At 43.2% G+C, this 14,043-nt stretch overlaps 1 protein-coding gene across 1 annotated transcript in view; it reads left to right on the top strand.

The window, feature by feature from the left end:
• The window catches only part of jarid2b (jumonji and AT-rich interaction domain containing 2b), a 102,962-nt gene that overhangs the window by 49,601 nt on the left and 39,318 nt on the right, over positions 1 to 14,043 (top strand). The window contains exon 3 of the mRNA XM_075449714.1: positions 6,351 to 6,477. Within this exon, the coding sequence (XP_075305829.1) occupies positions 6,351 to 6,477 (127 nt within the window). The remainder of the gene's footprint in view (positions 1 to 6,350; positions 6,478 to 14,043) is intronic.

Raw genomic sequence — 14,043 nt, 5'->3', positions numbered from 1 at the left:
TCGCAGTACCAGGCTCTACCAGGCAGCATTTAAGACACCAGTTACAGAAAAATATTGCTATTTATTTACTTATTTGCTGGGATGAATGTAAAATCTGACATGACCCTCCCTGCTTCATTATGTGTCTGCCATTTTGAGAACTAGGAGTTTTGTGTTAAACCTAGCTTCTAAGCCAATGTAAAGCATCTTCTTCCTCCTTATAGGGCATCTGCCTGTCCATCTTCCTGTCCCCACAGATCTCCGTCCACCCCCTCTTCCTCCCCTTTTCGGTCACTGTGTGGCAGCAGTGGCTTTGGTTCCTGTTTTCGAGGGGGTGTGGCTGCCTGTCAGTTAGCTGTATGTGTCAGACTGTCTTCCCACCCACCCAGCCTTCTCCCTGTCCATAACCAGCAATCATGCCATCTCCCCAGCCTCTTTACCTTTCGCTGTTGGCAGCCGTGTGTCTCCATTGCACTCCCTGCCTCTCGTGCTCCCTCCCTGCATTATTTAACAAATGACATTATGCCCTTCTGCAACCCGTCTTCTCCTCATTCACCCAAGCATACTTCACCCAGCCACATTCCTCATCTCCTTTTCGCTTCCGCATCTCCCTTCAACCATTTGTCCTTCCGTTAGTCTCTCCCTCGATGCAGGGTTTCATTACACATCAATAGGACTCTGGTTACTGCCTCCTCCGCAAGCTCCTGTCTCCTCTCCTCCTTCTGCCGCTCAGTCTCCTCGATTGGATATCTCCAAACCCTCAATCCCCCTTTCTCCCTCCTGCTTCCTTCATCTGTCTTCATCTTTTTCTCACCATCTCCCTCTTTTCTGTTTTGTCCTTCCCGTCCTCTGCACATCCATCTTAACTATCTACACTGTCACGCAACCGGTCCCTCCCTCTTTCTCCATTCTTGCTCCATTGCCACCCTCCCTTCGTTTCCCTCTGTCCTGTTTCCCACTCTTCCTCTCTTGTTCTCTGACTGGCTGAAGCTTTATCTCTATAGCTATGTCCCCACCTCGCCATCTCCCTCTGCTGTATTCTTCTGACGGTCTCTCCTCCAATCTTTTCCTTTTCTCCCTCTCCATTTTACTGAGTGCTATTGATGGAGGAGTTGGCTGTTGGCCAAATACCAGTGGGGGCTGAAGAGAGGGCTCCTTGTTTGCCATTTTCTCTGACTCTCCCCTTTCCTTCTTTTGCTGTTGGTCCGCACATCTCAGGACTTGCTATTCCTGGCTTTTTTAGACACATCATGCCATTTCCTTCATCACTCAGTCTGCTGTCTGTCTGTATTTCCCGTGGTGCCAGCATCTTGCATTACCAGAGCGGCAGCTAAAACACTGTGAGGGACCTCTGTTCTCTGTCTGGTGATGGTGTCACTGGACAGAGCTGGACAGAAGGTGGTATACCAGCCCAGAGAGAAAGTTATAAAAGGCCAGATAGTAATGGTTAGGTTAGGTTTCTTTATTAGTCTCCACAAAGGAGAAATCTGTCTCGTAGACAGGGAGGTTACAGCACCATAAAACACATAAGAAGACAACACCAACAGACAAAACGGACAACATTAAAATGTAAGGTACAGGCTCAGAAACAGAAACATTGAATGTCCTAACCCACTGCTCCTGTCCCCCCCCCCCCCACACACACACACACACACACACACACACATACACACCCCCAATACCAACCCATCCTCCAGAACCAAACACACATTCACTCTATAATAAATATCTAGAATTCCTTCATTCCATAATTTAAGAAAAATAGTAAAACAAGGATACATTCGTCCATGTATACCCCCCTCTCAGCTAGTACCCTCATGGTCATTTCTCCATTCCATCACCACCTACAGTACAAACACTAACTGCAGAGGTCCCTTTTTGTCCCACTCAATCCCATTTTTTCCCAAGTTTATTCAGTATCTTAATAGACTGAGGTATAAAGGAATGGATGACTTAAAAGAATCAAAGTCGACGAAAGAGGGAGAGATTAGCTATCAAATCATGTTGGGGTAAGAGATTGCATCTGTTCTGTCCTTACATGCTCTTTCTCCACAACAACTCAAGCCATTGCAGGAGCCCATCTTTGCCTTTGATCATTTAGATTTATTGCCCTGAACTTGCACAAAGCAGATGCCATGTTTCAGAACTGCACATTGTTGTAGGCTTTTGTTCCAGCTTGTGGTAAAGTGTCACGCTGTGTTGTGAGGTCCCATTTTGGGAGGAACAGCAATATATTCTGGGCCATTTCAGATAATCTTGCCAGGCAGTAAATTTTAGTATGTTCCTCTACTTTGAAAAATGTCTGGGAATGTATACTATGAGGGGTTTTCCTAGAATGAAATTGCCCATCGTGTATTTTTATTTTGTCATGCTGTTTTAATTGCATACGAGCAGGGAGAAATACTTGGGCAAAGGGCAGGATATAGAATTTTACATGTTTAGTTTTTTCAAGACAGAAAAGGGAGATTCCAGTAACATTTGAATATTAACCGTACAGCATACACGTCATGAGAAGGGCGCTGAAAAAATTGCTCACATGTGTCTTCTAACTTTGATCCTTACATGTCACCCGATGCATAACATCATCACTTCTTCAACATCTAAAAGTGACTGTATTTAGTCATATTTTTTTTGCCTTAATGTTCCTCATGACTTGCCAAGCCTGCTTAACAGTCGGTCTACAGTAATACTGACTTTTTACTCACATGGGAACTTGGTGATGAGCGTAATTGTCATCAGTTCAATGTTATCTTCCATTTGTTCTGAGGATTCTGTTTTCACCAATATCTCTTTGCCATCTGTGGTCTGTGTGAGGGGGGTGGAAAGTTGTTGCAGATGCACGTATTAAGACGTTGTAGTGAACATTCGCTGGAGTTTTTAATTCATAATGCTTAGGTGTTGGACTATTCTGTGGGGGAGGAAATCCGTAGAGTTCGACAATCACTTTTTAGTCGTTAGAGACTGTCTCTCAGGTTGTTCTGAAAAGCAAATCATATGCAACATCTGCTCAACATAATAAGGAACTATTTTTTTTAATGGCTGCATTCAAAGCCTGTGTTTAATCCTCTGCCGATGAAGAATGGTGCAATAAAGAGCCTATAAGGTCAATTTCTGCCCTCGATTATTATCTTTTCAATAGCATGAGTGCCCTGCTTTAGTTCTACTTATCACTGTAGCTCACACTAATAGGCTCCTCTCTGCCCTGTGATATGCCACGTTATGCCTTGTACCTCTGTTCACTACCTCCTGCTCCCTTGAGACATCGAGGTGAACGTAGCACAGCGATGGGCTTAGTTAAGCACGGCTAAATCTGATTAGACCCCACCCCCATAGGAGCAGCTATAGGGATGGCACACTAGCATGGCGTGTTCGCAGCTCCAAGAGTTCGAGCGGAGGATCCAAGGCTCTCCGCTGCACCCGCCCATCCCCGGCCTCTGCTTTCCCAAGTTTCCCAGCTCTGCCCCTCAGATGGGCACTCATGTGCAACCAGCATATGTCAAACAACTCTTTGGAGGAATGGAGGAGATGGATGGATGGAGGGTGGGCAGAAGAAGAAGGGAGGCTGGTGAAATGGGCCTCTGCTTGTTTGTTACCGTTCTCTGGGGACGCCATGCGTCAGTCATTTTCTGAGCACAATTAAAGTTAATGAGCTGATCTGTTCTCGCTGTGGCGCGAGCTTCACTGGCAAAATATTGTCCAGAAGTTGAGATGGGACCATGTGCATGATATTCATATCAGTCCTTATCTGCTCTCTTAGATTTCTGTACCAACATTTCTTTTCATGGTCACATATTTAAGAGCCCATGTTATGCTTTTTGGGTTTTCCCTTTCAGTCAGTTTGTTGTGCAGCTTTTCATCCTTGTTAAATTTGGTCAATATTACTGAAGCCTTGTCGATGAGAAAGAGTTATTCTTTCACAGAAAGGGTTCCTGAACTGCATACAAACGCTCATTGGATTTCAGGCTTCCTTTTAATCTGGGATTTAATGGCATCGTCATGAAGTTGATTCACAGCACATTATATCAGCCCAGTTGCTTGTACAACCCATTCTCAAGATCTGCTTTATACCACCACTACTGCTTTGCTAATTTAGGCTAATCAAGAAAATCTTGGTGTTTTGAGAGGCTTGGCGTAAAATTGCACAGAAGAGTTTAGCAGTTTTTTCAACATTCAATAATAAAATCAAAGTTTTGTACTTATAACTAAGCAGAGGATGGGGACTTTGAGACCTAAAAGGCATTTAAATATGCTCAGCATTTGAAATGGAAATGTTTATCATTTGCGAAAGTGGAGGGATTGTTTTAGATTTCTTTTTGTTATATTCAAATGTAGCTTAATTGAATTCCGTGTTGCCTTTCTCATGCCTTTACTCGCAAAGAGGAACTTCAAAAGCCTTTTTAGTCAAACTGGTTCAATAAATGTAAGCCTTTCGTGCAAACTAAGACATTGTAAGGCAGTGATTCACCTGTGGCCTATAGACTTAGCGGCTCTTCAGTACCAACATAAAGCATTGCCAGAAATGCAATAGCCTTACTCATCCCACCGTTTCTTGTTAACTCTCCGACCGCAAGGATGTTTCTGATGACTGTACTTCTGCATTCAGGTACTGACTTGCCCTCCGTGTGTTAGCAAACCCAAGCAGTGTTTATATAATAATGAGAACGTGTGCTCCCGCGTGTGTGTGTGTTTGTGTGTGTGTGTGTGTGAGTGCGTGTAAGAGAGTGCACATGCTCATTTAGCCTAAAGTGCAATCTTAAATCACATGTTTCTGGAGTGGGTAAAAACAGATTTTAATCGTTAATCTATCATCCTGCCTCCTGCATTGTCATTTGATCTTACTACTCCCTGGACTTGTTCAACAGCAGCAACTTCACTAACAGAATATCACTCAACTTGCCACTCATCCTAGCTTGTGCCTCACTGTTGTAATTCTCTCAATTCATCTTCTTTTGATACCCACTATTAGGGGTGTGCAAAGCAGGGCGGGTGACACATTTGTCATCACTCAGATGGAATTCGCAGGGTGCGCTGGGAAGGCTCGATGCTAAGAACTTGTGGCCGAGAGCGTGACATACCTGAGGGAAAGGTGTTGGTGAATGGACGTTTATGATTGCAAAGTTCTTGGTTAAACAAACCCTCGGAGCCTATGAATCATCACCGGTCTTTGCTAACTGAATCTGACTGATTTAATAACCTGCCACATTAAAGTCCAGGCAGGCACAGATACTTGTCAAAACAGGCAGAAAGCGCTTAAATGTGATGAACTGATACGTCGTGTGTCTTATTTCTGCTTTCCTCCTCTGCTCATCCCAACCTTAAACCTTCAGCTCTGTGAAACTGCACTTGAGTGCAAGAGAGTGGTTGCTTTTGAATATATGTTACTGCTCCTCGGTCTCCATTCTGCGGCTCCTTTTATCATTCTCTTTTTCTTGATCCTAAATGCTTACAACTTCCCCAGTTGTTCCCCCGAAATGTTTGCCCAATCGCACATAATATTGTTGAGTCAGACAGGCCTTTATGACTGACACGATCTAAGAATTACAACTACTGCCTGTGAGGAAATGCAGCCTTGTGAGATCTGTTTAATTCAGGTGTCTCCATTAATTACCATTGACTTCCACTCCACTCTTTGACCTAATTTGAATTCTCGGTGCCTGTTGTTGCTTTTGATTTAAGAATCTGTCTGGGGCCTTTTTTTGTTTATGTGAGTTGGTTGCTAAATATTTAATCGGGGCTCTCTCGATTGGGCTCATTGAGAATGTCAAGTCCAGCAGTAGCTGTCCATTTCTCAGACTGCCTCTGGCTTGTTTATATAAAAAGAAAAGAAAGTCTTTGTCTGAGGGCGCACGTCACATATGTCAGGAGAACAACAACGGGAGCATTCGACAGGGGAAAATATGGATGGGGAAACGAATAAGTAGCTTTTCCTTGTCTCAAAAAGCGCGATGGCATTACAGCAACTGTATGTAGGTTTGTAATTACAGATTTGCTCGGATTTTAGCATTGACTGCAATTGTGTTTGTAGCTGTGTGTTTTGACATGTTATGATTAGTATACCCTCTTGTTCATCCACTTTACTTTTTCTTTTCCACGATCTCTGCTCGGCAGATCTACCATAATCGTATCGAATAATCGTCATTCCACTTCACTTTATATCTAATCAAAGACAAAACGAAGAGCTTTATTAACACTGCCATGCGAATAAAAAAAAGAAAAAAATACTGTTTACCCTACAGGCTCCATGAGCTCCAGAAATGGTTAGTGTACAAAGAAGCTTGTCAGATACCTAGAGTTGGAGGATTTCTGTTAAGTAGTCTCTAAACATGTTGTGGCGGCCGGACTGTAACTGTTTTTATGTGTTGTGTTTTCAGGTTCCCTAGCCAATGGGCAGCTGAATGGCTCGGGGTCAAAGGGCAGCCACAAAGAAGATGGGTCTTTGCGCTCTCAGGGTATCCATGGGAGCAATGAGTACAGCGAGGACGGTCCTGCAAAAAAGAGGTATGCGTGTGTGTGTGTGTGTGTGTGTGTGAGAGATTTTTTTTTTTTTTTTTTTTTTTGTGTGTGTGTGTGTGTCTGTGTACAGTTCCCATAGCTGTTCCTGTCTCACTGGGTCATAAAGAACTTTACAGAGCCCTGCATCTTGTTTTAGTGCGGAGCTGTCGCCCTGTTGGTGTCTGTAAATACGAATTTGTAACAAACATTGCTGCTGCCGATACTGTGAGTGTGATGGGACATTTTGCACACATGATATATAAATTGCAATCGTGGCTCGGTAATGATGACTTTTCTAAACTCTGAGGCCTCGTGAGTTGCCACACAATGCCAGTCACTCTCAAGTTCTCCTCGTTATTTCGCGCGCACACACGCGGCCCATCTTCCTCTTTCTCACAACTGTTCCCTCTTCCTGTAATTTATTCGCCCCGTCTCCCCGTAACTCCCGTATATATCCTCTGTTACAACATCCCCGGCAAAATCAATTCAGAATGTTGCAGAGCAACAACATTTATTGCACTGATTTATAAACCGAACGCGTGCACTCACTTTGTCATATTTTGCCTCTTTCTCCTGAGACCGGCTTCTTCTTTCTCTTTCTCCATCGGTGTTTGGCGGTAAAATCCTTTGAGGAGGAGGACTCCTGCTAGTTTTTTGTCGTGGTATGCGAGTCAACACAGAGGTGTATATAGTACAAACATTGATAGATGGCAGCACTCCTAATCTTTTTAATGCAAATGAAATTTCATTGATAAATACCATTGATAAATAAATCATTGATAGTTACCTACTTAAAAGAACGTTGCTGAGCATTTCCAAATGAATCGTTTAAGAATTGGAGTTGTTGCAGAGTACAAAAATCTGTTGATTTCCAGCCCACGTTATTTTCTTTTTTCCTCTTTTCTAATGCATATCTGTCGATGTCTGAATTACTCAAACTGATTTTGTCTGTAAAAAATGGCAATTAGTTTGAGAGACTCTGACCAAACAGTTCTCTCTTCGACAGACAATGTTGGAAAATGATTTAAACTATCTTTGGAAAACGATAGGCTTTTAATTAATTCAGCTCGAGGACGGTCGCAAGCTGGAAACGATGATTGAGAGTAAATCGAGCTCTGCTGGGTGTATGGCGAATTTAAAATGGCCGGTGAGTCTCAAAGTTTGTTTTTCCTCTGCATTGCATCCACACACCGATAACACAGCACTCGCAATAAATGACTTCCGTTCGTCGTTTATTTCGGTGCTTAAAACCAGCAGTCCCAATACTGGTTTTTCGTTCCTTTTTTTTAACTTTCAAGCAGTCGGCTGCTGTTAGTGGCAGGTGTGCGTGAGCGTTGACGCACGCCAGCTTGGTTTGGTGTGTGGTTCTGTTCTGCCGCTGGTCCCTCGCACGCATTGACAGGGCATCCAAACATCAGTGTAAAGCTAGAGGCGGAGTCTGACAGGAAGGAGGGGGCGGGGGACTGCAGCAGATGTCCTTCTGTAATGAGCAGCCCATACAGGCTCTATTCACTGCGTGTCAAGCACCTGCCCGAGTCCTCCTAGCTGTCATTTGATACTGTAGTCTCACTCACAATCTCAGCGTGGTCATTACAAGCTTCCGTGTACCTGGCTTTGAAACAGGTGTCAACTGGAACAGGTGATATTAAAGATTTCACGGGCCGTTACAGAAACTCGGATGAAAATACTTTTTTTTTCTTTCTTTCTTTTTTTTGGCACTTTAGAATTTATAGAAATAAAGTGGCCTTGACTTTTGAATAAAAGTGTAAAAAGAAAGACAGAAAATGTATTTTTCTTTTTTTTCCTGCCAGTAGATAAGAAAATCTACCATGAGGCTGAATTGCACAGAAAGAGAATTGCAGTTTGGAAATTGGAAAGGGTTGTACTGAAGTGATAGTGTGGTCTAAATGACGGTAGAGCACAAGTACTCTTCTATTTACCAAATAAAGAAGTAAAGCACCGAAGGAATGAAATGAAACAAAGACGTTCACATTTTATTTTCTCTTGCCCCGATGGCCTGTAGCGCTCTGTGTTGAGTGGAGTTCAGCTACAGGCCGGCCTGCTTGGTGGAATTTTATTACTTCATTGCACACGAGCACATTCAATCGGTTAGACTGGGTGGAGAAAGGCTTCCCATCCGATGTTGATGAAACACAAGCCTAACCAGTGATTGGCAGTGCCTCATGCCCTCTCAAAAGGATTATTTTTTGAATCTGTGTGTATTGACGTGTGTTCGCTTCATGTGTGAAGGATGAGTCTAGTTCCTTGGCTTGGGTGGGCTGTGCTGTTCCATGACGGGACTGAGTGAGACGATGCCAGGAGCTTTTACACCTGGCACTGGCCAAAACAGAAAAAGAGGGGAGCTGTGGTGTGACTGCATCCACTTTTGAGTGAAAAAGAAAGAAGTTAGCGAGGAGAGGGTGCAGGAATCGAGTCTAGGCGGAGAGAAAAACTCTGGGTGGGGCAGCACAGAGTCAGAAACAGAAGGACAGGTGCGGGTGATTTTTGGCAGGAAGCGGCCCCATTTAGAAGTCTTTGAGATCAACTCTGTGTTTGTCTTCCCATGCTCCTGAGATTGGTTTAAAGACTGGCGTCTCATCCCTCAGACATGCCAGCTCATTGTAGCCTTCTCTTACCAGCAAGACCATATTCTCTAAATGGGCTCCCCCTGCCAAGCTTTGGCCCTGGACACCCACACTTCGATCCACAAGCTAACACATGGTTTACTGACCTAGTTACAGTCCAGCTCTTCTGTTCTTCTCCCATAATTGAATTAGAAATGCCCCCCTGTTTGTTTACCTGTCAGTACAAACAACTATTTCCAAAAACAAGCCTGTTTTTATTCAAAAGTCGTTTTTTTTTTGGGGGGGGGGGGGGGGGGGGGGGGGGGGGCACTTAACTTTTTGGAAAAGAAGCTCCTTTGTCACAGTTCTCAAACTTATTCAGCATCTCTTAAAGGAAATGAGTCGTTCAGTGATACACTGTGGTAAAAAGGACTCTTCTAATATTTCCTTTTAAGCTATAACATTTTTTTGGGTTGTGTGTTTATTCATAATGGAGTGTAAGGTTTGACCTTGTGAGGTAGCTGCATTCTTAAGTGATTTGCAAAGCCCCATTCAGTCGGTAAGCCATCTTGCCAAGCAGGTTTTTAGGTGAATGCTGACAACCGACGGAGGCGGCCTCCGTACCATTCGGCTTTGCGCTTCATTAATCTGATTAAAGTCTGCTTCTCATGCAATGCGATTCATGAGCCATCCAGGTGTTTCCTAAATAGCCTGTCAGTTGTGCAGCAAATCACATTGTAAAGTCTTGAGCACATCTGATGGCATCAATGAGTTTTTGAGTCGAGGATGGAACCAGAAATGAAAGGATAGGACCGTCTCACTCCAGCTCAGCTGATTAAAAGAGGTTTTCACTGCGTTGCCCCCAGCAGCGTTGCTCTGTGTGAAAGCGATGCAAACTTTTGAGGCACTGCAAAAGCGTGGGTGGAGTGCGATTGTGTGGATCACAAGTTGAGTGCCCCTCTCAGACTTAACTTTATTTCTTCGTTTTCTCGCCCTTTTTTTTCTCCTCTTCTTTTCTTCTTCTTTTTTTCTCCCCGCTCTTCACTGAACCCCACTTTTGGCTCCCTTTGAATCTGTTCTCTCTGTTGTCTGAGCCAAGACACACACTAAGCTGCTGCTGCTTGTTTTGTTTCGACTTAATGAATGCCAAGTGTGTGTACACACACACACACAGACGCACACACTTGTCTAGCATAACCAATGACTCTTGTCAGTGATGCATAATCACCGTTTCCATTTATGAGGATGTGCGTGCAGCCGTGCACTCACACACACGTTTTAGAGCCATTAAGGGCCTTAATGTGTGTATTGATTTGTTTTAGATGGTATTCGGAGGAAAAAGTACATGCAGCACAACACCTTGCTGTTAGACCAACAGTTAATGGAACAATGAATACAAAGTGTACAGCTGATGTAAACAAACCCAAAGATGGCTAATATATGTGTTTTACAATTATTCAGTTGCTGTGGGGCAAAAGTGGATGGATAGCAAACTCATCTATTAGTCAGTAGGAATAGTACCCTTGGTGTTTCTGTCAAATGTTGGCTCCATTTATGTTTTGAAATCCTGGAAAAACTTGAAACACCAGTAAACATTGTCTGTAAACATTGTCTGTGCTCACCACCCTTGACGTTTTCTACTTTTTGTTTCCAGCTCTTTTTTTTTTCTTCTCTTTTTTTCTTGCCCTGCCTGTGACTCACACCGAATGTCGCAGGCCGCTCTCCAAAATCTCCCAAAAAAAGTCTCTCGTCTCAGTGCTTCCATGCCAGTGAAATGACGGGATAAAGAAGTTTTAAACATCCACCACTGTGCACGCTGTCACTCAGCGCACAAACTCCCTCGCATAATCCTTGTTGAACACAAATGTGATTATACCGTCGATGAAGCCTATTAAAAGAGGTCTGGTTGCTGTTCCTGGCTGCGTTCCTTTAGTCTAAAATAGTTTTGTGAGCTGTGACTACATCTGCTGTAAGCCAAAATTTGTATTATAGCAGCATGTATAAAAGGTTTTTTGGAAGCAGACCTAAACTGAAGACGAGTTAACTTCAACTACCATGGCATTGGAGGCAGGGCTCAGAAATTGTTTCAGAAGAGTTGACAAGAAGTGTCCTGTTGCAGAGCAAAGACCCACTGACGGGGGGAGGGGGGGGCTGACTGATTAGATCTGTGTGTATGTTTAGTTTTCAGATAAGAATGAATCTGGGTTCGTGTGTATATCGGTTTCTTTGAAATTGGTCTGCTTGTTTTTTTTCTGATAGGACACAACGGTCATCTTAGCTGGCAACCTTTACATCTCTTCTTTATCTTTTTTGTATCCTTTTTCCTGTGTTACTACCCCTGAAACCTTAGAAGGTCTACATATGGGACTCGGTTAAAATTAGAGAAACCACTAAACACGAACAGCATCTCTGATATTTATTGACCTGACAACCTGGCAGTGGTTAGCCACTCCCATGGGTGATTTAAGATGGACTGCGGGGTCAAAGGTCACAGGGCTTTGGGTTCAGCATGTGTTGTAAAGGGTTTGGGGGTGTTGGCAAATAGCCTTGTGCAGTGGACCATGTGGAGGTTACATTTAGACGTTTAATGTTCTTGACCATGAGGAAAAAGACGCAAAGCAAAAAGTACTTGTTTTACTTTTCAATCTTTCTTGGAGACATCAGGTCGAACCTCTGATGCATTTTCAAAGTGGTTGTTTTAGTCCCATTTATCACAAGTGCAGCACCACTCATACATTAGCATGTTTAAAGTGACAACGGGGACAATAGGTGACTTCCAACTGACCTAATATAACATTTATATATTCACAGAGATCGGCTTAGCTTAATCTATTGTCAAGATGTCTTTTCTCTTCACATCTGCCTATCACGCTATCTCCCCTCTCATCCTTTCGCTCCCCCAAAAAACAGAGGAGTGGGAGGGGGATCAAGGTTATAGTTAAATATACACACAGCACTAGCTTTATCATTTATCTGAAAAGCACGCCAGTCTTTTTGGACCTGTTTGAAGCATATAGGTTTCAACACACAGGATCGAACACACACTCTTCTAAGTATCACTCTCATACCTTTATCTTGATGTGGGTGCAAAACGGTAGAACCTAAAAGACAAAACGTTGCTATATACTTCACTGTCACTATTATGACAGACTGTCCTAGTGAACTACCATTTGTAATTTGTATGGGGGCAAATATAGAGGATGATTTGTGAAGCGTTTGTCCTCATGGTAGCCTTGACTCGCTGACTAATGAATGTTTATTTTTGTTTAGTGTGCGCATGCTCCGTGTACATGTGACCGGGGTCTATGATGTTTGCATATGTGACGGTCAAAGGGTCGACGGGTCATTTCACTGCAGTATCACCCCTCTCCTAAATGCAGGCAGACAGAAAAAACAAACACATTGAAGAAAGGGGGCACTCACTTAAGAGTGTTTACACTGAAGACTCATTTATTTTCAGGGTTTGCGGATGTTGGCTTTTGCACAGAAGGGTCTGCAGACTTTCATAGGTCTTTGTACACTCAGTCCTCGCAGTTGCTCCATGCAGGCTAATAAGTTAACATCTCTAAAGAGGTTAGCTGATGAAAAGACACAGGATTTTTCATTTGTTTAATGCAATACTAAAAGCTTGTTGAGAAAGTTTCATATTTGTGCTTAAATGTAGTTTTGGAGCCTTGTTTCTGTCATATGCATGCTGTCCTGCCGGTATGCGCACACGCACATGATGTCATGTCTGCATTAGATTTTGATGTCTGAAAATCTTCACCAGCTTAAGAAGTTGTTCTGCACATTTGTAACTCATTTATCTGCTGATTTGCTGTTGGATTTGATCTGAACAGACATGCAGACAAATTTGCAGTAAGCAAATGAGTTGACAGGCGCTTTTGGTTAAACTCGTACACATTGTCGAGATTAATAGGTACATATAAACATTCATACACTTTTCACTCTTAAGCATATAAACACGCACGTTTGCAATGCTCTTATGTGGATGAAATGGATCCAGGCGCACCCTCGCACACATGCTCTCACAGAGCCAGCTGCAGCAAGGTAGTGCTTTATAAGGACCATGTGGGCCATCTGGAGCTAATTAATACAGCCCCTGAGGTACAGACTCTGGATCAGCGCTCCTCTCTTCAAACCATAACCTTTACCGTGCGAGGGTGTACACAGTCTGATTGTAGCTCAGCCTCATGCCAGTATTTATCAGACTTTTGGCACACTGTACACAAGCTCAAGAGTCATTCATTTATGTGCTACAATTATTTGAAAAAACAAGAAAAAAGAAAAAAACAGCAGCCAATGTTTTAATGTTGGACATAACCTGAGGATTATTTATGCTTTAAAATAATTGCTTTTCACCCTGTCTTGCTTTTCTTTTTGATTTGCTTTGATTGAGGGGTTTAGCTTGAAAGTACCTATAGTAAAATGCAGCTGTTTCTAATTAATAGTTCATTTTCTGCATCACTGTGGTGACTGCGTGCATCCACGGAACTTGACAGTATTGAGGGCTTTAAAGGTGCACAAACCGACACGGGGACTTGCAGCTCATGTTCCCCTCGCCAGCCTTATCCAAATATCTGGTTACAGCGGTACAGCAAAGGTCTGAAAACCAAACCACACAGCGACTGCGCCACATTATAGCCAGTCTTCTACTGCAGAGAGCCCACGTTGCCTCGACAAGGGACAGAGTGTACACTATGTGACCTCAGATCCGCGGGCACTCTCGAGTTAAAAGGTGTTGTCATGTAGGTGCTGCTCATTCATTCAGTGCGTCAGTCTAACTCATCAAAGCCCTGTTATCTGATATTTGGGGTAGAAAATTGAAAGTTTCCGCCTGAACATGTTTCCTTGGACAAAAAGTGATGCATCAGACCGTTGTGATTTGAAAAAGACATCGTAGCATTAGTCATGCTGTCAAGATTTTTTAGAATCCCCCTCCCTGCTCATCGCTAACACGTGAAAATTTGAATGACTTGAAAAGTCACAAGGTGTGAATGAACAAGTG

Source organism: Odontesthes bonariensis, chromosome 18 (assembly GCF_027942865.1).
Source record: "Odontesthes bonariensis isolate fOdoBon6 chromosome 18, fOdoBon6.hap1, whole genome shotgun sequence".
Lineage (NCBI taxonomy): Eukaryota > Metazoa > Chordata > Actinopteri > Atheriniformes > Atherinopsidae > Odontesthes > Odontesthes bonariensis.
The sequence above is the reverse complement of the archived record's forward strand: the minus strand, read 5'-3'. Positions and strand labels throughout refer to the sequence as shown.